The sequence below is a fragment of the Staurois parvus genome, unplaced genomic scaffold (genome assembly GCF_062004578.1).
Source record: "Staurois parvus isolate SC_StPar_1 unplaced genomic scaffold, SC_StPar_1.0 ptg000210l, whole genome shotgun sequence".
In the NCBI taxonomy this organism is placed as follows: Eukaryota; Metazoa; Chordata; class Amphibia; order Anura; family Ranidae; genus Staurois; species Staurois parvus.
In genome coordinates, this window is record NW_028318006.1 from 1990345 (window position 1) to 2013972 (window position 23628).

At 41.7% G+C, this 23628-nt stretch overlaps 1 protein-coding gene and 1 non-coding gene across 4 annotated transcripts in view; both read left to right on the forward strand.

The window, feature by feature from the left end:
- The window catches only part of EDEM3 (ER degradation enhancing alpha-mannosidase like protein 3), a 117348-nt gene extending 100197 nt beyond the window's left edge, over positions 1–17151 (forward strand). Inside the window, exons 19-21 of one of the 3 annotated variants that reach the window (XM_089678822.1) lie at positions 271–456; positions 7933–7980; positions 13580–17151. In XM_089678822.1, coding sequence (XP_089534948.1) covers positions 271–456; positions 7933–7980; positions 13580–13956 — 611 coding nt within the window. In that variant the 3' untranslated portion in view covers positions 13957–17151. The remainder of the gene's footprint in view (positions 1–270; positions 457–7932; positions 7981–13579) is intronic. The other 2 variants (XM_089678823.1, XM_089678824.1) reach the window with 2 other exon arrangements.
- Positions 17152–21641: 4490 nt separating this feature from the next.
- LOC149461080 (U6atac minor spliceosomal RNA) lies at positions 21642–21756 on the forward strand. Its single transcript, XR_016312955.1, has one exon. It is a non-coding gene; the product is annotated as a U6atac minor spliceosomal RNA (small nuclear RNA).
- The last annotated feature ends 1872 nt before the right edge of the window (positions 21757–23628 follow it).

Here is a 23628-nt window from a genome sequence, read left to right on the forward strand (position 1 = left end):
CTGGCCAAGCTGAGTGACTTAAGCCTTGTGTTTTGTAGTTTCAGCAACTAAACAAGTTGTAACTGCCAAATTTCTATTCTGGAAGATTCCGTTACGAAGTTAGAACAGCTGCAATGCTTTCTAGCTAGCATTTGCAGTGCACCAATTTATTATTTCATGGAATAACTTTTGTTGTTTACCGATCACACACACTGTTTTATAAAGTGCTCATAAAATATTCTCTCTTTTTTTTCCCAGCTACGTATGCTTATCTGTATATTTGTATTGCAGACGATAATGATGGTAGCAGCAGTGACACAGCTCCTCTGTTTCAAATGGCTGGAGATGGGAAGAATACAGATGACATAACAATTCCTATGCTGTTTTTGTTCAGCAAGGAGGGAAATATCATTCTTGATGCAATACGTGAATACCAAGAAGTGGAGGTTCTTCTGTCTGATAAGGCCAAAGACAGAGGTAAAATAGTCTTACCATGTTGATATGAAGCATTTACCATCCTTTACTAAATATGGAGAAATTAAGAACAGCTTTACTATATTATATATGTTCTGTTTTATAACATTTTTGATGATTACATTTGGGCAGATTCTCTGCTTTTATTGTAGCTATATAAACTTTTTGTGTTTTTATTCGACTTGCATTACAATGCTATTGTTCTCTCTTCAAATGAAGGACAGTAATTAAAAGAGAAGTATGGGCTTTTCGGGGAAAAAAAAACCCATTATACTTGCCTAGATGGATGCAGCATCAATCCCCCACCGACTTAGCACTGAGAACTGAGCAATCGAGCGCAGCGCTCTCTCAATTCTCCCATCCAATGTGAGCAGAGAGCCATGACTATCGGTCACCAGTTCTGTGCTCTGCCCCTACAGCTCTCTCTGGAGCACTGGGCTGTGAAGGGGTTGGGAGGGGCTGGCTTAGGCTCTTGGCCTGAGAGGCTGAGCCAGGTGCCGTTCCAGGCTTCTGGGTGAATCCTGACCACATGGTTGTGATCTTTTCAGAGCCTGGACTGGCTCTGTGATTTTAGTGGGCTGAATTCGGGTCACAAGAGTTCAGAACTAACTGCGGTTAACAAGTGGTTAATTTGCAGGGATTTCCTCTCACTTCCTGTTTGGCTGTGGGACAGGAAGTGAAGGGAAATTCCACAGTGGGACACAGATAGTGAAAGAAAATCTGACAGGGCTTAAAACTCTCATTTGCTGTTGCAAAAAAGGCCTATAGTTCTACTTTTAAGTGATGCTTTAAAAGCTCTTACAGTTCATTAGTTTAGAGTTAACCATAAGGCTTCATACACACTGGGGATTTATTAAAACGCTTTCCTCCTAGCAAGAGAAAAGCAGCTTCAAAAACGTGCCTAAGCCAACGCATTTAGGCGCCTCAAATGCCTTGGGCATTTGTTTATTTCATTGGCTAGAACATTCAGTTTTTTCTGGCCATTGAAATGGAAAAAATCTCAAGCTCTAAACACGCCTAGCATGTAGGCGTGCTAACATGGGCAGTTGTCGTTTTTATGTCTGACGGGGTTTTTGTGTTTGTTTTTTTTTTTCTTTTTCTGCCCAAAAGCTCCTCTCCTAAATGCAATTTTGGTGTGTAGGACACATAGGCTAACTTGGAGGGACATTTGACAGCTGCAGTGTGCATGACGCTTAAATGATGGCCCAGTAAATTATTGCCCTCACTCTGGCATGCACAGCAATATGTAACGTATAGCGCAGTCAGTGTCTTACGTACATAGTCTCCTCTGACACTTACATTTTTTGTGTGTGTCTTCGCATTTTGCTGTTACAGGTTCCCTTTATTGAGACATTCTGGGTCTCTTAGATAGACAGAGGTCTATGGAAGCAATCTGGCAACTGTACAGCCTTCAGTCGTTTCCATCTGAAAGCAGATAGTCCCCTTGTGAAAATTACAGCAGTCAGGATTGTGTGTGAAATCCCCACTGCTGCAGTACTATGGCCATGGGGAGTCATTACAACTGGGTTATATGCAACTACCTTCGGGTGATTGGTCATTGGCAAAAAAAAAGGCTTTTGGGAGATCTCCCTTTAATATCCTTCCCAGTCCCACTAGCCTCTATTTAGCGGCTTTATCTTGTATGGAGACATTATTGGTGATGTACAAGGACAAGGTAGTTTTGGTGCCTAAACCTTTTTTCCTCCTGAAGGTAGCATCTTCTTTACACCTTAACCTGGACATTTGTCTTTTCTTCCTTTTTTGTCCTGCTCTGAAACATCCAAAAGAAATTCTCGCCACTGTCTTGCTGTTGAACTTGCTTTGAAAGTTTACCTCTTAGCTACTGCATCTTTTAGGCAGTTTGTCTTCTTTGCTCCCTGAGGGTTCCCACGGGTGTACCTCTGCTTCTTGCTCTACCATTGCTAGGTGGATCAGACAAGTTCTCATTAGGACCTATAGTCTGAACTTTTTGTTTCTCAACCTTTTTTCAGTCAATGCACCCTATAAAATTATGCAGAGTCTCAAGGCACCCCATTCTGAAATATAAAAACTTAAATTAATAGTTTTACATAACACAGCATCATCCACATATGTAGGACACCCAACATTAGAGGTGATTTATTCTTACAAATCAATCACACTTTGCACACCGGTACTGACTACTATTCCAGCATTTCTTCTTCCTCATTTTCTCCCAACCATGCAGCTAATATGGCCCCAGTGCTGACAGAGAGAGGTGGGGTAAATTAAAGGAGGATGTTTTTATCTGATGTTATCGACTGATGACATCAGCAGCCATTAGGATGCTGGCAGCTGGCCCGCACAGTGCCCAAGGTTGTATTGTTGCACAATGAAAACCTGTGGCCTTATGCAACAAAAAGGCAGGCTTGATCTGCCTGCTGACTTGTACACAATTTATGGGCAGTTTTGGGCAAATTTTTGGCATTTTGCCAAGGCACCCCTGAAGAAGCTAGAAGGCACCCCAGAGTGCTTTGGCACCCTGGTGGAAAAAGGCTGGTCTGAAGAATAAGGCTTCTCCCTTTCCTGTTAGGGCACACTCTACCAGATCTGTTAGTGCTTCATGGACTTTTCAGCAGCAGGCATTTGTTTTTCAGATTTGCAAAGCTTCCATCTGGGCTTCGGTATACATATTTAAAGAATAAGTTCACCTTTGGAACATGTTACATATTCCACCCATTTTTAGTGTGGAACATGTAAAATGTTTCCATAGCCGCAGCTCACTGCCCCCCCTCCCTCTGACAGTACGGGGAAACTTCTCCCCATATTATCTGTCATATTTGAAAACAGCGTAACCGTCACACGGCTGCTTCATTTATTCATGGACTTCCGTGAATTCATGAACTGCAAGTCCCGACAGCCTTAGCGACTGTGGGCTTGTAGTTTTAAATGAACTACCACGGCATTGTGGAGCGCCGTGGTAGTTCATTGAAGCTTCCTGTCAGAATATCTGCTTGCTCATACATCCCGTATGGCAAGCAGATGTTCTGACAGGTCTACAGGAGATCTGCATGGCGTCAGCGATCTACTGATCTCTGATTCAGTGCTTTCCAGGCTCCTTTTGGACAAAAATAAATGCACATTTTTTTACCTGCAAAAAAATGTGCATTTTTTATTTTTGTCCAAAAGGTGAACTTATCTTTTAAAGATGAATTAAACCCAAAACCAACAATGTAATGTATTGCAATTTTCTTAAATGTAGTGGCAGCATTCGCTTTCTTCCCCCCTCTGTTTTCACCAAGTGATCTGGCCATTAGCACACCTCCTGTATTAGGATGCCTACACTCTGGATGAAGGAGTACAGGGGCAGCAGCATTGTCAGTCTATGGGGAGGGGAGTGTTAGATGGACTAGCAGATTTAGATGCACTAACAAATTGAAGCTAAGTTGCAAAAGCAATTACAGCAACGTTTGTTTTGTTTTTCTTTATGGATAAAGATATTACAGTGCCTTGAAAAAGTATTTATACCCCCTTGAATTTTCCACATTTTGTCATGTTATAACCAAAAACGTAAATGTATTTTATGTGATAGACCAACACAAATTGGTACATAATTGTGAAGTGGAAGGAAAATGATAAATGGTTTTCAATTTTTTTTTACAAATATCTGAAAAGTGTGGTCTGCATTTGTATTCAGCCCCCCTGAGTCAATACTTTGTAGAACCACCTTTCGCTGCAATTACAGCTGCAAGTCTTTTTGGGTATGTCTCTACCAGCTTTGCACATCTAGAGAGTGAAATTTTAGCCCATTCTTCTTTGCAAAATAGCTCAAGCTGTCAAATGGGATGGATTGTGTCCGTGAACAGCAATTTTCAAGTCCTGCCACAGATTCTCAATTGCATTTAGCTCTGGGCTTTGACTGGACCATTCTAACACATGAATATGTTTTGATATATTCTAAACCATACCATTGTAGGTCTGGCTGTATGTTTAGGGTCATTGCCCTGCTGAAAGAAGAAAACCTGTTAGAGTCTACAAAAGACTTGAGACTGGGGTGGAGGTTCACCTAAGATTGCCCTGTGTTGGCTCCATCCATCTTTCCATCAACTCTGACCAGCTTCCTTGTCCCTGCTGAAGAAGAGCATCCCCACAACATGATGCTGCCACCACCATGTTTCACAGTGGGGATGGTGTGTACAGGGTGATGTGCAGTGTTAGTTTTCCGCCACACATAGCGTTTTGCTTTTAGGCCAAAAAGTTCAATTTTGGTCTCATCTGGCCAGAGCACCTTCTTCCACATGTTTGCTGTGTCCCCCACATGGCTTCTCGCAAACTGCAAACAGGACTTCTTACGGCTTTCTTTCAACAATTGCTTTCTTCTTGCCACTCTTCCATACAGGCCAGATTTGTGGAGTGCACGACTAATAGTTTTCCTGTGGACAGATTCCCCCACCTGAGCTGTGGATCTCTGCAGCTCCTCCAGAGTTAGCATGGGCCTCTTGGCTGCTTCTCTGATTAATGCTGTCCTTGCCTGGCCTGTCAGTTTAGGTGGATGGTCATGTCTTGGTAGGTTTGCAGTTGTGCCATACTCTTTCCATTTTCGGATGATGGATTAAACTGTGCTCCGCGGGATGTTCAAAGCTTGGGATATTTTCTTTATAACCTAACCCTGCTTTAAACTTCTCCACAGCTTTATCCCTGACCTGTCTGGTGTGTTCCTTGGCCTTCATGATGCTGTTTGTTCACTAATGTTCTCTAACAAACCTCTGAGGGCTTCACAGAACAGCTGTATGTATACTGAGATTAAATTACACACAGGGGGACTCAATTTCCTTTTTTATATTGGTTCCACTATATTGTAGCTGCGAGTATCAGAGTAAAGGGGGCTGAATACAAATGCATGCCACACTTTTCAGATATTTATTTGTAAAAAAATGTTGAAAACCATTGATCATTTTCTTCCACTTCACAATTATGTGCCACTCTGTGCTGGTCTATCACATAAAATCCCAATAAGATATTTACCTTTTTTGGTTGTAACATGACAAAATGTGGAGAATTTCAAGGGTTATGAATACTTTTGTAAGGCACTGTACATGAATAAATAAAAGCTGTTCATTCAAAGCACCCATCAGTTGTAAATGGTTTGTCTCATCCCTCTAACTGATACATTTTCTGTAGAGTTTGTTCTGTTGAAAACAGACTTATGGCTGGACCACCAGATGAAAATAAAGAGAGCCTAAAAAAATAAATAAAGCAGCCACCGTATCGAAGAATTGGTAAGCTGCCTATCTGCAGGTAGAAAGTGGACTCTTCTGGGGTCTCCTGCTGGCACTATCCGCTCCTTCTTTTCTGTGTCTGCTCCCATAATAATCCACTTGCTATGGGGGTAAATGTGCAGGCATGCAGGAGTTAATGACTCCTGCTGCTACCTCCGTCCCTGTGAGTAGAGTGAGAGTGCAGAGAAGAGATGCAGATATGCACAGTGCTGGATAATTGAGGACTCTGGTAAGAATTTAGGGAGGTGTGGAACCAAAACAAGTTGAAAGGCGTTTTTTTTTTTTTACCTTTTTAATGCAGGGAATGCATTAAGGTAAAAAACATTTTAGCTTTAGAACAAGTTTAAAAGTAATAATATTGCTTTCACTTTCTGTTCTTTCCGGAACAAAAAACATAAAATTTTTCTTCCAGAACTAATAAATTAATCACATGTATTTAAAAGGCGAGCTCATGCTAACTGATCTACTGTATAATTAAATTATGACAGTAACACAGTGCTGGTAGATATTGAACCTTTTAGCCATTATTGTGCCACCCAAACTGGTAGACTAGTTTTAGTGACAGCTCTTAGGTATAGATTTGTTTGTATTCAGTAACAGACTTCAAGGTGAATATGCACACTCACTCAGCAAAGCATTGTCTTCCAGCACTGTGATATCCACACCTCTCCATGACAGGCGATGGCGATTCCATTTTCACCCAGTCGTCTTCTGATTTCGGAGTCTTTTGCTTCCTAATTGACTGGTTTGGGATGTACATGCCCCTGCACAGAATCCTGCCAAGGCTTTACATGCGACTGACTGCATTCACTGCTCAGTATTCTTTAAAATAAAAAATGCTGATATGCAGGTAGACGCATCTGACAAAAAAAAAATACAATTTCTTCTGTCATAATGAATCTGTTTGTTAGCTGACTTTAACGAAACATTGAGCTTGTTTCTCCAGTAAGCCCTAGAATCACAGGCATTACAGCTTCATATACTGTATATAGATCTCTATCTATCTATCTATCTATCTATCTATCTATCTATCTATCTACACACACACACACACAATATTGCGACACCTGCCTTTACACACGTGAACTTTAATGGCGTCTTAGTCTGTAGGGTTCAATATTGAGTTGGCCCACCCTTTACAGCTATAACGGCTTCAACTCTTCTAGGAAGGCTGTCCACAAGGTTTAGGAGTGTGTCTATGGGAATGTTTGACCATTCTTTAAGAGTGCATTTGTGAGGTCAGGCACTGATGTCAGACAAGAAGGCCTGGCTCACAGTCGACGCTCTAATTCATCCCAAAGGCATTCTATCGGTTTGAGCTGCGGGCTCTGTGCAGGCCAGTCAAGTTCCTCCACCCCAAATTCACTTGTGCACGTCTTTGTGGACCTTGCTTTGTGCACTGGTATGCAGTCATGTTGGAACAGGAAGGGGTCATCCCTAACCTGTTCCCACAAAGTTGGGATCATGAAATTGTCCAAAATGTATTGGTATGCTGACGCCTTAAAGAGTTCCTTTCACTGAAATTAAGGGGCCAAGCCCAACCCCTGAAAAATAATTCCCTAAATCTAGACACGTCTGTCAGGTTGCCAGACAGAGAAGTGTGATTCGTCACTACTGATATGTCTGTTCTAGAGTCCAGTTGCAGTGTGCGCTTTAGCATGCGATGACCCTGTTCTGTCATTTGATGTGGCCTACCACTTCGTGTCTGAGTTGCTGTTGTTCCCAGTTGCTTCCATTTTGTTATATTACCACTAACAGTTGACCATGAAATATTTAGTAGCAAGGAAATTTCACAGGTGGACTTATTGCACAGGTGGCAACCGATCACGGTACCATACTTGAATTCACTGAGGTTCTGAGAGCGACCCATTCTTTCACAAATGTTTGTAGAAGCAGTCTGCATGCCTAGGTGCTTGATTTTATACATCTGTGGCCATAGAGGTGATTGGAACACCTGAATCCAATTATTTGGAGGGGTGTCCCAATACTTTTGGGTGTGTGTGTGTGTGTAAATATAATTTTTAGTAATTTTTTTTTTTTTTTTTCAGAATCTGTAAAGTGAAAATGGAATAATGATTATGCGATAGCTAACTATGATTTGTCTTTAATTTCAATGTATTTAAAAATGCAGACCTGTTTCACCTGTGTATGATTCTTAGTGTGTTACTGTAAACTGCGCTGTGAAAATATATATGTTCATCATGTTTTCCCTTCTTTACTTGTGCTTCTCCTGGAATTTCAGCTACCATTTTTAAAGGTAAAATTGTCCCAAACTACATTATTGATGGCAGTAAGTATTTTTGGCTAACAATGTTGCATTTTAGTATATTAAGGGCTTATGTTTACAGGCGTTGGGTTCCTGTGTTTGAGGTATGTTTGGAGCGTATGCCAAACGCAGGATAGAAAGATCCCATTGACTTTAATTGAGCAGTGCACATGGCAGCTTAGAGGCTGCATTTGACCTGTTTTATAGTGTGTTTCTTTTGATACAGCTTGTACTATTAAGGTGTATTTGAACTGCAGACAAAACAGATCAAGCACAGCCTTCTTGTCAAATGCTCTTTTCCATTCAAATGCAGCTGCATGCTTTTGAATGGAAGATGTGGCGATTAACTTCAATGCCCGTCAACATGAACCCTTATATACATATTAAAGGAACTTCAACCAAAAGATTATACTTTGGGTATTGCTGTTAGAACCACTGTCAGATTTAGTATTGCTGTCTCCTTGCTAGGTAGGTTCAATCACACTTCCTGCTCTGGTGACTCATCTTGGTGGCCAATGCTTGTTTTGAAGTGTATAACTGAGCAAAAGAAAATTAAAACAAATTCAATATAGCTCTGAAATGCATGCTCATCTCCTAATGTAATGTGATCCTAACTTGTAGTGGAATAATATCCTTACAGGGTATTAACTTACAACTTGAATGAACTGTTTGGTTGGGCAATTATATAATAACTGAGATTTAATGTTGATACGTGTAAAATTATGCACTTGGGGGCTAAAAATAATCATGCATCTCAAACTCAATGGGGAGTACAACTAGGGGAGTCAATCGAGAAGAATCTGGGTGTTTTTGTAGATCATAGGCTTAAAACCCAATTCCAGGATATAAGCAATCCCCGTTTTACTTAGCAAAAGCCATGGTAACAGGATGATCCTTCTCTCTTATCCTGTTTACTTCCTGCTGTCCTTCCTCTGTTGTCCACATCACTGCATGTTTGATATGCAGACCTTCTATTGGTGGAGGCACCACTTCCAGTAGCCAGGTCTCTTTCTCATAGGTTTCAGTGCAGGAGAATTTACCAGGGCAGTGACGGGATCAGTGCCCAAAAGAATGACGAGAAGGGAAAAATATTAGCTTCACTCATAGAGGAAACTGAGACTGATCCATTACACTACTGTATGGCTTAGGAAGCGATGTTTAATATCAAGGCTAAGGAGTAATGTAATTATGCACATTTAAATGCACATCTGTACAAATGCACATTTAAATTTCATCTTTTCCTGGAGTTGGACCTTATTAATAGCATTCAATGCCAAGCTTCAGTTCCTAAAGCAAACAAAATACTTTATTGTAATCCAAGAAGTATAGACTTTAGAGAGTGAGACATAATTGTGCCCCTTTACAAAGCATTCGTAAGATCTCATCTGGAATATGCTGTTCACTTTTGAGCAATAGTTCTCTAAAAGGATATTGAGGATCTGTAGAGCATAAAGAGAAGGGCTGTAGAAGTTGTGGTGTGGTGGTCAAGCAAGGCCCAAAATGTGCACTCCAAAAAGAGTTGGCTAGCAATCTCATGCGTGGCTTGGGATGTCCACTGAAAAAAAAGGGGAAAGAGATGGGAGAGCCCTTATAGTATAGTAAGTTGCTTTAAAAGTGATTGTTTCGGCCCAAAAAAATTATTCCACAGCTCGATGAACAGAAAAGAGAAAGAAGTAACTTACGGCTGGTGAGGGTGCGGTCACCCAAAAGCATGGGAAAACTCACAAGTGTTCGTAGGTTGAGAAAACCCATCTCCATGGAGGGAAAAGGTGGGCATTCTCTAAACCACAGGTGGTCCCTTCCTGGGCCCTCTCTGGGATTCTTAGGTGGGTGCAAGAAGTTGTTGGTTGTGTGCAAAAGGTGTTTGTGAAAAAAAAACTCATTGGTAGTCGGATCGGCTGAAGCACCTGGAATAAGGTATATAAAAATTGGTAGGCGTCAACAGCTTTACTGAACAAATAGTTTATTTCACCAAATAAGACATATTTTATGGTTCAAATTGCCCCTTGCTCAGTTCAGGGTGAATACAAGCATATTTATATTTGAGTGATGATGCTATCAGGTGTGGGAATATATCTGGGAACAGATTCCAAGAGATACACCTGAACCAGATGTTATAGGTATCATCACTTAAAGCTGAATATGCCACCATATCCAAGGACTAATAAGCTGCAATACATTGTATTTTTTGGGTTGCGTTATACTTTAAAACATTTAATTTTCTGTGTAGTAGTTTTTCAAAAACAGCTGTATAGGAAAGTGGTCTCAAGTATCCATAAACATTATAATCTTTCTCTTTAATAATGTCAACTCTAAATCTCTACATTGAAATCGGTGACCTATTAACATTACCTCTTTTGAGTGGTGTGTATGTGTGTGTTGGGGTGGTGAATAGGCATATGTTTGTATGAGCTATATCTTTAGAGTTGACAGCTGTCACTGGAACAGAAGGTGTCCCCTGTGGATAGGCATAGCAGATAAAACTTGTCAGAAGCTCTAACGCTTCCTAACTGTTATCTTGAACTAAAAAAAAAGATTGGCTTTTGTTATAACTGTTTACCCTGCATACCTTTCATAGCAGTCTACTGAATAATTTTGTTAATTTTGCCCGATTACAGAATTTTTAGTCCTTTTATAACTCCTACTACAGTTCTTATACCTATTTTCACTTAAAGTAGCTTTTATATTGGATAAAGTAAAGGAGGAATATAACCCTGTCATTTCCTGTCCCATAGCCAAAACAAGAAGTGAGGGAATCCCGGTGTGTCACCAGGACTAGTATCCCCAATGGAAGATTTTCCCCTCTATTACTGTTGTGATTTCAACCCAAAATCTGGGGTTTTCTTTTACTTTCACTTTCAATGGTAACGGTAAACAGGAGAAGTATGGTGAATTTCTTTTACAAGGGCACAGAGAGCATTAGAAACTTGCAGATGTTCTAATCCCTCTTTCACTTTATCCAAAAATGTATTTAAATAAATACATTTTGCCTTTAGTTACACTTTACCATTTAACAAAAGTAATGTCTACCATCAGTCAAATTGCCAAAACATTCGAAATGTTTACCGTTTTCCTTAACCACTGTAGAACCGATGCTTCTTTTGTTTTGAGCATAAGGGCTTTTGCACACAGACCTAATTCCCAGTGTGTGGGCATACAGAGTAAAATACAGCTGTAGTTGTGGAGCCCAGGAGCCACAGCTGCAGTGTAATATTGCCCATGAGAATGGATTACCAAATACAACATGCTCAACTATACTTGCTTATCTGCTGTCAATGGAATTTTGCGCACATTTGTATCGGGGTATTTTTTAATACTTTACATTTTTTTTATATACAGTATATCCCTTCAATTAAATCCACCAAAAAATGCAGCAGTTGTTGCTCTCAGGCACCACAACTAAAGCCTTATTTTACCCTGTATGCCCATGTGCCATAAATCGCAGTTGTGTGTGAGAGCCCTAAACCTTATTACAGTTCATTTATAGAGCTTCCTCAATGGTCTGGTGATGTAGCATTATCACATATGGGTGGCAGCACTCTTCTCTTCATTGGTTTCAGAGCAGCCTGAAACATTTTCCCCACATGATTGATTAGTATAATTGGGCTGCAGGGAAAATAAATCCTCTTCCAAAGAGTCTTAAAGTGGACCTTTAGTAACTTTTGAAAGTCTTCATGTATACTTTGATTGCTACATATGGTACCTGTTAAAAGTAGGCGTTGCGCAACTGGGCAAGACACTGCCTGGGCTGAGATGATGCCGGCTGCAAGTAGAAGGAAGCATTTTTTCCCCCATAGACATGATGCTAAGTCCACTTTAAGTCAGATGAGGTGGCATACCTCTAAAGAATGTTCTTTGAAAGTTGCCTATAACAGAATAGGGAAAACATCCACACACTTGAAAGATCCCATTGCCATATTTGACTGTAGCTTTTTAGCACTGATCCTTTAATTATAATTCTGGTGGGGCCTCCCATAAGCTATGGTAGAAATCAAAGCTAAAAAGTTTTTATAAGTATGGTTGTTCAAGAAGTTGATTATCCTCCCAATAAGGTTGCAGTTTGCAAATCATCTTGGATCATACTTGTAAGCCCCATTCACACTTAATGATTAGATGTGGCATCTGGCAATTATCTAGCTGCAGGCAGGAAGCCCCATTGAAAGCTACGGCAGGCTGACATCTCCCTCAGCTTATCATGGCCACTGGAATTTAATCGATCAAGCAGCAATTACCTATGAATGATTGGTTGTGGACACGTTGGTTTCGTTTGTTTATCTTGTGGACACAGACTGTGTCCAGGGCCCATCATTCCACAGGTAATTGTAACTCGAGTGGCTGTAAGTAGGTGCGTGAGCAGTCAGCCTTCCATTGCTGTCAGTGGTGCTTCCCATTCGGGGGCCATTGGTTGAACGAAAGAAAATGAATAGTGTATGGCTGCTGGAATAGATTATCCTTTGTTCTGAAGGATTTTTATCGTGGATGCAGAGGCTGTTATGTAATTTAATTCAGCTTCATCTATGGTCTATATGTGCTGTAGCCACTTAAGATCTGCCTGATATTGCTGACTTGTGATTATGTACTGCTGTATGAAATTTTTATCATTTTTTACATACAAATAGAGATTTCATTTGGTGGTATTTAAGCACCACTGGGTGTTTTATTTTTGAGCTGCAAACAATTTGGAAAAACAGTTTTTCTTTGTTTCTATTTTAACATTTTGCAAGCAGGAAATGTTTGATCTTTCACTGATAAGCGTTGATGAGGCTGCACTGACAGGCAGCACTGATGGGCACTGACAGGCAGCACTGATGGGCACTGATAGGCGGCACTGATGGGCACAGGTTGGCGGCACTGATGGGCACAGGTGGGCGGCACTGATCATCAGTGCCCCGATGATCAATGCCGATCCCTTCGCTGACAATTGCAGGTTCTCGGCAGTATGTTCCTCACGCTGTGCCAGTGTGAGGAAAGTGCAGCTGATAACCGGCAACTGCATTTACCCAGTGATCTGCTGTGTCATTGGACACAGCTGATCACGTGGTAAAAAGCCGCTGTGATTGGCATTTCACTGTATCGCATGATCAGCTGTGTCCGTAGGACACAGCGATCACTGGCAGCGTGCAGGGGTGCGTGTTCTGGGAGGACATCCATGGACGCCCTCCCAGAACTAGACAATCGCGCTGTAGCCATCTTTTGGCTATAGCGCGGTTGGGAAGTGGTTAAATGGTGCACGTTTAGGAGATATTTACTGTACCTACAGGTAAGCTTTATCACCGGCTTACTTCTAGTTATAAATCAAAAAGTGGACTTTACTACTGCTTTAAGAATAATTGCTTGACTACATGTGGCAAAAGGCAGGATCGAATGAAAAAACAGCACACCAAAATGTAAACCACTTCATTTAGACTACTTAAAAATAAGGCAGACATATTATAATTCATATGAAAATTTGTCAAGGTATTGAAACTTTTATATATTTTTCATATTAAAATATACTTTTTTCACAAGATCCATTTTTTATTGTGTGATAAAGCTCATGATCTCGATTTTGGACCTTTTTTAGTATTTGTGTATGGTTATTGAGAGGAAATATTTAGCACTAAACAATTTTTGCTCTGTTTAGATTTAGAAGATGAGAGTGGTACCCAGAAGTCAACAGAAAATGACTCTCGAAAAGATATTCCAACAGAAACGTCAATATCTCAGCAGAATTTAGCAGATACACAGGACTCTGAAGAGGAAACAGTATCAGAATCAAAGTCAGAAACTTCCCAGCCCCACAAAACTGACAGTTCTCTTCATACTAAGAATGAGGATGTCTCACCGGACAGTAAACCTGCACTTCCTGAAGATACACAGAGCACTGGTGATACGGTTCAGAATTCAGATAAATCTAAACCTGAGAGGTGGGACAAAAAAGTGCAGCCAATAGAGTCCATATTGGCAGATTGGAAAGAAGATATTGAAGCTTTTGAATTGATGGAGAAAGATGAACTATGACCAAAATAACAGAATTTAGAACTCCTAAGGAAATGGTATTCAAAGCCTTCCCTAAGGGCAAGAGCTTATTGTGAACATTGTACGTGAAGGATCATACCTTGCATTGTCTTCTGTGAGATTTTATTGGGTCCACAATCACCAAGGCATGACGGTTCCAAATGTTTTTAAGGATCCATGGACTCTCAACACTTCTTCATAAATTATATGTAAAAGATCAAAGTTCTATTTTTATGACCTGCCAAGTGCTTTGTTAAAGAAAAGAAAGCGAATGCTTATAGCATTTTTGAAAGACGTCTATCCTCATTTTTGTTTTAAATTCAGAACTGGGCTTGGGTATATTGTTAGGTTTATTTATTAAATTGTTTTGACACTTGTGCAAAAGAAGTCATCACAGCAGTTCTTGAATTCCTGAATTCTTCAGGGAATTTGTGATTGGTTATGGACCTAAATATAATGTTTATTTACTGTGATTGAACAATAAGATTATATGCATTTTTTTTCTGTTAGACAACCAATGGCAAAGGTAGCAATACTCAACATGGGCAATGGGGACCATAATGCTTTTTCTGTCTTATATGTTCCTTTTTATTTCATTTTTTTGTTTTTGTTTTGTTACTTAAAGCCATACATTTACATCAGTATGTAAAATGAGGCATATTGGGAAAAACACCGTTATAATTTCCCATCTTACAAAACGTGTGTACTATTTAAAATGAAAAAGGGATCTTCTTTTAACAGGTTCTTGGCATAATACTTTTTAACCCCCAGCAAGTATTGGCATAAAGGAGGAAACCCCAGGCTAGGTTACATCTGCTGGTAAATTTTCAGAGTATCAGTTATGAATATTTGGATTTTTTATAACTAAACTGTGGAAATGGTAGTCTCTAAAAAGCTCCAGCAAGCAGATGCAGATTTGTAAATGAGAAAAGCTGCACAGTGGCATTGAACTGTGTTTGTATGATTCAGTAGCTAGTTTTGTCCAGAACATACAGTAGCAGCTTTATGTTGCTCACCGTCATAGTAGTTCAAAGTTCCATAGTGAAGCAAACCACAACTGAATACTAAATTGAAATATGGGTAAATAGTGGTTAACAACGTATTTATTACAACGTGTTTTGCCTAGGGTACTCAAGTTTTACTGTGCAATATTTGCTGTTAAGCAGTGGGACGTTGAGTTTAACAGCTGCAGATAAAGTATTAAGTCAGGTCAGACTTTTTTGGTGGAAAAAGAAATGACATCCTGAAAGAACTGACATTGGCAAGAAACAAGGATCATATTGACAGCTCTAATGTAGGAGATGTTACATTCTGACTCTCATTCATAATATTGTTGGCAAAACAATCCTGTTTGTAAGTGTCTATAGCACTTTTTGTTTTTATGGAATAATCCAGGTTTCATTTATCAATTTCTATTTCAAGATTTTGAAGTAAGGGCTACGGTGTACTGTACTTGCTTACTAATAACCTATTATCTTTTTAATAGGTTAAACCATTGGGTCCTTTTACATTTTGCCAGGAGAACATTGATCAAAAAATGTCTCCAGTACAAATGGAAAATACTTTCTAGATCCTTTTTAAACATATGTGTATTTCTTTTAAAGTTTAGAATGTACTTGAGTACATTTGTAAATGATTGTGAATTAATCTTTGATTTTGTTCAGTGTCGTAAGTGTATACATTTTTACTGAGAACAGCACTTCAATTGGAGCTGAAAACTGTAAAGATATGCTATGTTATAGGGAACATATAGAAATGTTACTTGTGCCTAAGCAGTACCCTGAAAAGTGTACCTTTTTATTCTGGAATTCCTCCTGAAAAATAACATTTCACTTGGTATGTGACGGTGCCTGGGCACTCCTGTGCCTATGCTTCATACCTTTATACTATCTGCAGTGTTAGAGGTAAGACTGTGCTTCTGACTGCTAATCTCAGGAAATTTGGGGTGAGATTTGGTGATGTCACTATTGGGTTGCTCAATGTTCTTGCTCTGGAGGCTCTGACGTAATGGTGCAAAACCATGCCTGTATCACCTCCACACAGACACAGTGCAGAACAAAGCATGGAAAGCCAGTAATAGGAACAGAGCAGCTGTAGGGAGACCACAGCCAAAACTGGTGATTAGTCCTTTGCCCTCTGCCTGCTTTTTTGTGGGCACAGCTTCCAGAGTTCAGTTCCTCTTTTTAAGTTAACATTTGAAATCATTACTCAAATCGTCAGCTGCTTTTGATTTATATAGTTGCTAGTGAAATATTTGCTTTCTTTAGCTCCACTTATTTTTGTTGTAGTATTTTAATAATGAAACATCTGCAGCAGATGAATTGTATTTGCTCTAGGCAACCCTGGAGAGGTGAAGAGCTACCTGAACAGAAGTGATCATCAATCATCAGGGTGCAGTATGCTTATTTTTTTCTAAAGGCGATAACCAGGCCCTATTAAAAAGATAAGGGAGAAGTCTAACCAGTGATCACCTCACCCCTCTCAAGCCAATCCACTCCTTCCCTCCTGATGCACACAGCCCTGTACCATCTTCCTTCCTGCCATCTATTCACCTTACAGCTTGTTTGGTTATCCATTACCATAGCAAAACAGTGCACCCAGAAAGCAGCCAATAAGGTAGTGGGGACTTTTTCTTTTCGCCCTCTGACCAAATACAACTTCCTTCCTTGAGGTCTGTACAGTAAATTAAGAACTGCAGAATCCTTTAAGGAATAAATATGTGGTTATCACTGAAGATGCTAGTTGTCTGACTGGCATGCCCATTTTCTGGCTTTAATACCCTGGGTCACTTTTCGAAAGCAAGTAAGCAGGTCAGTGGATTGTGTACCTGTTCTGGTCAGATACTCAAGGTATTCAAGTCAGGATCAGAATGACTGGCAATCTTCATTGTCAGGGGGAGATAACCGGTGGCAAATGTATTTCTTTCAGCACAGGTTTTTTTGTAATCATATCCTGATATAAATTTTTTGTTTTGTACCATGCATCCATAAATGTGCATCTCAAATCTGTAAAATGTAATGTATGCTGAAATAAGGAACTACTGTTTGTATTTTGCTGTATCATATCACCTATGTTTACGTTTTCACTGCCTCACAAAATGCAAACTTTGAAGAAAAGCATCCTTTGCATCACCTTTTAGTTCCCTGTTGGGTCCCGTCCTCCCACATACCTCTTAAATAAATATCATTGTATTCTAGACTTCATGCCTTGGAAATACCTTTTGCTAATCTATTCACTCAAGTCCTTAAATGTTTTTATTGTAGCCACCAATCCTCACAGTTGTCTGTATTGCATTAATAGAAGTGTAGTATACCCATCAAAATAACAGGTGGATGGATTTGCTGCAGTAGTACTTTTTGCTGTTGGCATGTAATTTTCAAAATCCAACAGTGGATACAGAAAGAAGACCACTGCAGGGATAAGAAAAATGCAATAAGTATGTGAGCTGTTGTGTTCTGTAATTATCTTATTCGCAATGGTACTTTTAGTCTAATTTTGAAGATGATCACAAAACCCATGGGCATAACCATGGGATATATGGTATATGTCAAAGGGTTGATTGCTTTGGAACCTTTAATCATTCTCAAAAGTATGATCTTGGTTCTATAGCCAGTGCAGGAGCTTTGGCAAATGCCTGCTTGCCAATATGCTCTTGCACTCAATGACAAGAGTAGGATTTCTCTGTACTGAGCCTGGTGAAGAAATACATGTCCCCAATATACATTTGCAGAGTGCCAAAGAAGCATGAGAGGTCAATGGAGACTCCTAAGAGATGTTATTAAAGCATGCATCAGCACTTGTGATGAGTGAAAAGATGAATTTATGGCCCTGATAATTTTCTGGAACATTCATAGTCCTAAATCTGCCTGCTTGATGACCATATTTGCTGTCAGGTTGGATGTTTGCCAGTTGTGATAGTAAAAAAAAAAGTGGAACCACTACACAGAAAACAATGATATAATTTACACATAGAAACAGCACTCATATTTACTGCACACAATTTAATGAAACTCTGAGCATACCACTACATGGTTGAAACACACGCTCACTGTTTTACCTTTCTAATTATTTATTTTGCCTAGCCATTCTTGTGATACTCTTATATCTGCTAGTCAGGAATATTCTACTTTTCTGATTTAGCAATACTGCTTCCTGGGATTCATTGGAGGTTGAAGGGGGAGAGTTGACATAGAAAATACATTTATGAACGGGGAATATAATTTGCCTAAATTGTAATTAAACCCTAACATTAACTTTATTTGCTTGAATTTGGGCTATTAAATATACCATCAAAACAAAAACAGTTGATTCTACCAGAAATCCTGTAAGCTGATAACTTCTCTTGCTCTTTGCCTGCAGGGCATGTGCCCCGGATGCTGTCTGTATATGCAGGGGGTGAGCTGGGAGCTCCTTTCTCTCTGCCTTTCACTGACAGGAGTGACTTTATTTCTCTCTAAAGCATGGTGATACCCTGTACCGCTACCTCTGGCCCTGTGCTCCCTGCTGCCCTTGTAAACACAGAAACGTCTTTCTGTGCCGATTCTGTGTTTACGTATGACAGCATGCCTCAAGTTACAGCGCCTCCTAAATTCAGGAGGAGCAGCTGCCAGGAGGCTAGGCATAGGCGTGCTATGCATTAACACTATACTTGTTAGTGGGGGGCAGGGGGTTGGGCGGGAGGAGCTCTGTTCTTGTGTCAGTGCTTTTCTATAGGCCAGGCGGGGGAGTGGAGTGATTTACCACTGGTGCTCTGTGAGGTCACCCTCCTCCTGCATATGTCCCGCCCACACAGCATTGCACTGCTGCATGCCTTTTCTGAAAGAAAGTGAGGCAGCTCAGACGCAGCTCAAATTTAAAAGGGAGAGCCTGCCTGAGACTGTAAGCCTTATATGAGGAAAGGGGACTTGTGTGGTGAAGGCCCCTGGCCTAGGGGAAGGGGGGTGGGTTGTGGGTTGTATGAGAAGGCTCTCCTCCCCTTGGCTGCTGCTGGAGGCAGAACAGGAGGTGAGCCAGGGTTTTCTTTTTCCATGGCCACGCGAACTCCGTGGGGTCAGCGCTTGACCAATGGTTAAGATGTCCATCCTCCTACTACTGGCTGTTTGGTTTGTATGAGTCACATCGGAGTGGGCGGACACTGTCTATGACATTACGCCCGGTGCCTTGTGAATCCTACTCTGCAGTTCAGCATTGAGGTCAGTGGGCACTGATTTGTCAGCCCTCTACATCCCTGTACTCTCAGGAGGCTGTTAAATGTCCCCAATTCCTCTGATATCGAGGATGGGTCCTTTTTGTGTATCTTACAAAAATATAGGCGCTAGTGGCTGCACTTGTTTTCTCGGTGCGTGGAATGTTAAAAGAGAGAATCCCTCTGGGACTGCCACGAAAGTAGCCATTTCCCTTGTTACACATTATTTGGCTAGGTGGTTAAGGTTTTTCCTCATCCCGCCTATTTGAAATGTAATTTACAAGGTTTGATGTGTTACCTTTTGGGGAGGCCTTTTCTAAAATTGTGGCGCTTTCCCCCTGGACATTTCCGGCTAGGCACTTGGTTGGCCACCGATCTGGTGTCTGCCACTTACTTTGTTGGCTACTTTTTCTGAAAAGGTCTGGGTACAGGACCAGTATCCACTTTCTACATGGCAGTGGTGGACCATTTGGTCCAGGACTGTATGGTGCATCTTTATCAGCAGAACCACTGTTCTCCAAGCTCTCTGGACCAACACTTAAGCCAAGGACTCCCCCACGCACCTTTGCTGAGACACTGACCAAATTTCTTGAATGTACCTGACGGATTTCCCCTTCCAGGGTGAATGTCTCTATTTGTACTACCTTGAATGACATCAAGCCCTAGCCCTTCAAGACCCCTATGGGTAGTGCCCAGTGTTCCTGCACTCGCCAGTCCACTGTGCCCATCAAGTCATTCTCCGCATGGAGGCTGCCTCGACTGTGTCCAGTTTAGAGGGTTGCCTTCCCTGGTTCTATGGCCTGTGGACCTCTCCTTTTTCAGACAAGTTGGTCTGTGTTTTGGTTGTGTCTGGCTGCAGCATAGAATTACATTTTTATCTACAGGAGATACTCTCTCCTTTCGTTGGGCTATGTAAGGAGTGGTGCATGATCTGATACATCAGAGGGGATAATCCCTGTGTTCGAGTCAAAATGGTTCTAGGGTTTTGACTGACACCTGTTTATGGTTCCAACAAAGAACAGGAGTCACCTGATTATGGACCTAAAGGCCTTACATTGCTTTGTGTGGGTCCAGAAGTTCAGATGGACCACTTTGGTGGTGGCTTCTCCACCTCAGGGTAATTTCTGCCATCCTTGGGTGTCAAGGAGTTGTCCCTCGTAGATTCAAACGTACAGGTACATCAGCGGTTCCTATGCCTTGCAGCCATGGGCACACATTATCCTGTGGCATTTCCCCTTGCACTCTTCTCAGCTCCCCGGGTATTATCTAAGGTGTGGGCTGCAGTCCTGGCATCTGCCACAAGCGAGGATTGCTTTGACAGGTTATCTGGTTGACCTGCTCCTGCAGGCAGACTCCTAGGCCTCACTGCCAGACAACATGGAGATCATGATGTGCTCCCTGCTGGACTTCTGTTGGGTCAGGATCTTCCAGAAGTCTGCCCTGACCTCAACCAGGAGACTGGAGTTTGCCCACCAGGATAGACTGTCAACCAACTGCCTTTGTCTCACAAGTGGTCTTCCCTTTGGTCATGCATGCAGGCTCTGGGTCTTATGGTGTCCACCTTTTGAGGTGATCCCACCTGTGCAGTTTTATATGAGAGTTCTACAGAGGGAGAACCTGTCCAAGTTGGACAAGTTTACATCCTCCCTGGGCAGCCAGATTTCTCTGGTCAGGCCTTCCTCCTCTGGAAGCTCTGGGCTCCTGCCTTACAAGCCGTAAAGTCCCTTCTGTCCCTCCATTGTATGATAATTGCAATGATGCCAGCCTGTCTGGCTGGAGAGGAAATCTGGGTTCAAGATTGGCACAAGGCCGTTGGACTCCTGAGGAAGCTCGCCTGCTCATCAGTGTCCTGGAGCTTTGAATAGTCAGCTTGTCTCTGGAACACGGGACAGACCTACTCTGGGGACGTCCAGTCAGGATCCAATCGGATATGTCAACCACCAGGGCAGCATGAGGAGTGCAACAGCGGTGCGGGAGGCATTACGTATTCTGTGGTGGATGGAACAGCATGTTGCAGCTCTCTGTTGTACACATCCCTGGCGTCAGGAAGTGGCAGGCGGATTGCCTCAGTCAGACGCTGGATCAGGGATCAGGTTCCTGCACCCAGACGTATTTCATCACATCCGGCTACATGGGGGACCCCGGGCGTGGAACTTCTGGTGCCATGCTGCATGAGGGTGCCGCAGTTTGGAGTGAGAGTCAGGCAGTTGCAACAGATGTGCTGGTGGCACTGTGGGACCAGTATCATGTCCTTTTCTGCTTTTTATCCTTTCAGGCTGCTCCCTCTCTTGCTGTGTGTATAGAGGCCGAAGGGATTCTGCCCATTCTGATAGCCCCAGTCTGGCCTTGTCTGTGGTACACCACCAGGGTGCAGATGATTATGGATGCTCCCTGGCAGTTGTCGCTTCTGTGGGACCTCCTGTCCTAAGTTCTAGTCTGCCATTCTGTTTTGACGGCTCTGGATTTGATGGCGTGGTTATAAAAGCCAGGTTTTGAGAGGCAGGGGTTGTTGGGTTTGATCATTCCCCCTTGACAATGATGGAAAAGTTCCTTGTGGTCTTTGCAACATATATACCATTAAGCCATTGCCCCTTAATTCGTGGCATTAAACACAATGTCAGAGGTAGTCTGTTATTACCTAGTGTGAGGCTCTGGGTGTCTTTCAGCATTCTTTCTCGGTGGCTGGGAGTTTGTTTTTTCTTTAACTGGGCCTTGGACAAAACTTTCCTTGGGTACTATTGAGGGTCAGGTATTTTCCCTTGCTGTTTTTCTTCATCATCCCTTGGCCACGCACTCCTTGCCTTGTACCTTTGTTTAAGGGGTTTGTCATGTGGTGCCCAAGTGCATTATCCATTGCCGTTGTGGAACTTGATTTTAGCCCTTTCAGTTTTCCAGAAGCCTCCTCTTGGAAGTGTTCAGAATATTCCCCTGCCTACTCCTCAGACATTTGCCTTCCTGGTCGCTTTTATTTCCAGAAGGTGGGTTTTGGTGCTGGCAGACTTATCTTGTCTCCTTATTTGGCTCTACACAAGGATGAAATGATTCTCTGCTCGTGCCCTTCCTCCGAAGGTGGTGTCGGATTTTCACCTAATGAGGACATTGTCCTGCTTTTCTTGGGTCCACAGCTGTTACATCCTGAGGAGGTGGTGTTGCACTCCTTGGATGGGGTCCAGGCAGCTCTGCTATTCATTTCATCTACAAACTCCTCCTGGAAGTCAGATTCTTTCCTTTTTGCTCACGGACAGCCCATAGAAAGTTCTGGCAATTTTCCTTGGCCACTATTTCCCACTGGAGCCGCCAGACAATTGTTTGGCTGTGTGCTGTAAAAAGGCTGGTTCCTCCCTCCCCTTTTATGGCACGGTCCCCCAGGGCGCTTACTGCCTCATGGGCTTCTGTGTCTCTGGTGTGTGAAGTGGCTACTTGGTCGTCTGCACACTTGTACAAAATTTTACAGAGTTCATATGTTTTTATCTTCGGATGATTGTTTTAGGTGCAAGGTTTTGCCGGATTCTTTTTGAGGTTCCTTTTTTGCCCCTTAAGGGTTGTATGGGTGGTTGGCAGCTTTGCCTGCCTGATCCACTTGTTTTTTTGTTTGCCCACCCATCTTTGAGGCACTGCTTTGGGACATCCCAATGGTCAAGAATCAGAAAAGCGGTGTCCGTGAATGAACATAAGAGAAAACAAGGTTTTTGTTACTCACTGTAAAATCCCTTTGAGTTCATTGGCAGACACTGCACCCCATCCCTCTTTTGGAGCTTATGCTTCTGACACTGCTTTATAATTAACTGGCTTGCCAATAGCAAAGGGGGGTTTATACCAGTTAGGACTGCCTATGGGTGGTGCTGTGTTCTTTTTCTGCCTAATGCCCTACTCCTGCAGGTGGCGCTATAACCCAGTGGTCAAGAATCAGTAGAGCTGTGTCCATCAATGAACTCTGAGAAAAGGATTTTATGGTAACAAAAATCCCGTGTTTATACACACTCCTGACTTCTACAGAAGCTGGCAGCGTGTATACATTCCACAAGCCAATTGTTGGCTTTCTGTGACCCCCTGGAACTGTACCCGCACACGCCGGATTGAGGACAATAATTCTTGGGCCAAGATTCAGTTCATTCCAAAGTGATGATTGTGGGAGCTTTTCAAGGGTCGCCTATGGAAGATATGCTAATGAAGTTTGTTTTGTAGGCACTTGACATATTTGGTATCTGTTTACTCCGTTTATCCTCATCTTTTAAATTTTTACACAATTTGGGTAATATATGGCATTTGTGTGCCCTAAAATAAATTTTCGTGTACTTTTTACTGAAAATTTGTATTTGATAAATTGTTGTGCAAACATCATGCGACACAGAAAAATTGAAACTACCACTAGTGTATTATCCAGGGTGTCTGCTTTAAGAAAATATACTGTTTTGGTGGATTTTAACTAATCTTCAAGGCTACAATTATTTTTTAAATGTGCAAAATAATTCAAAATGGTTCTGGCAGAA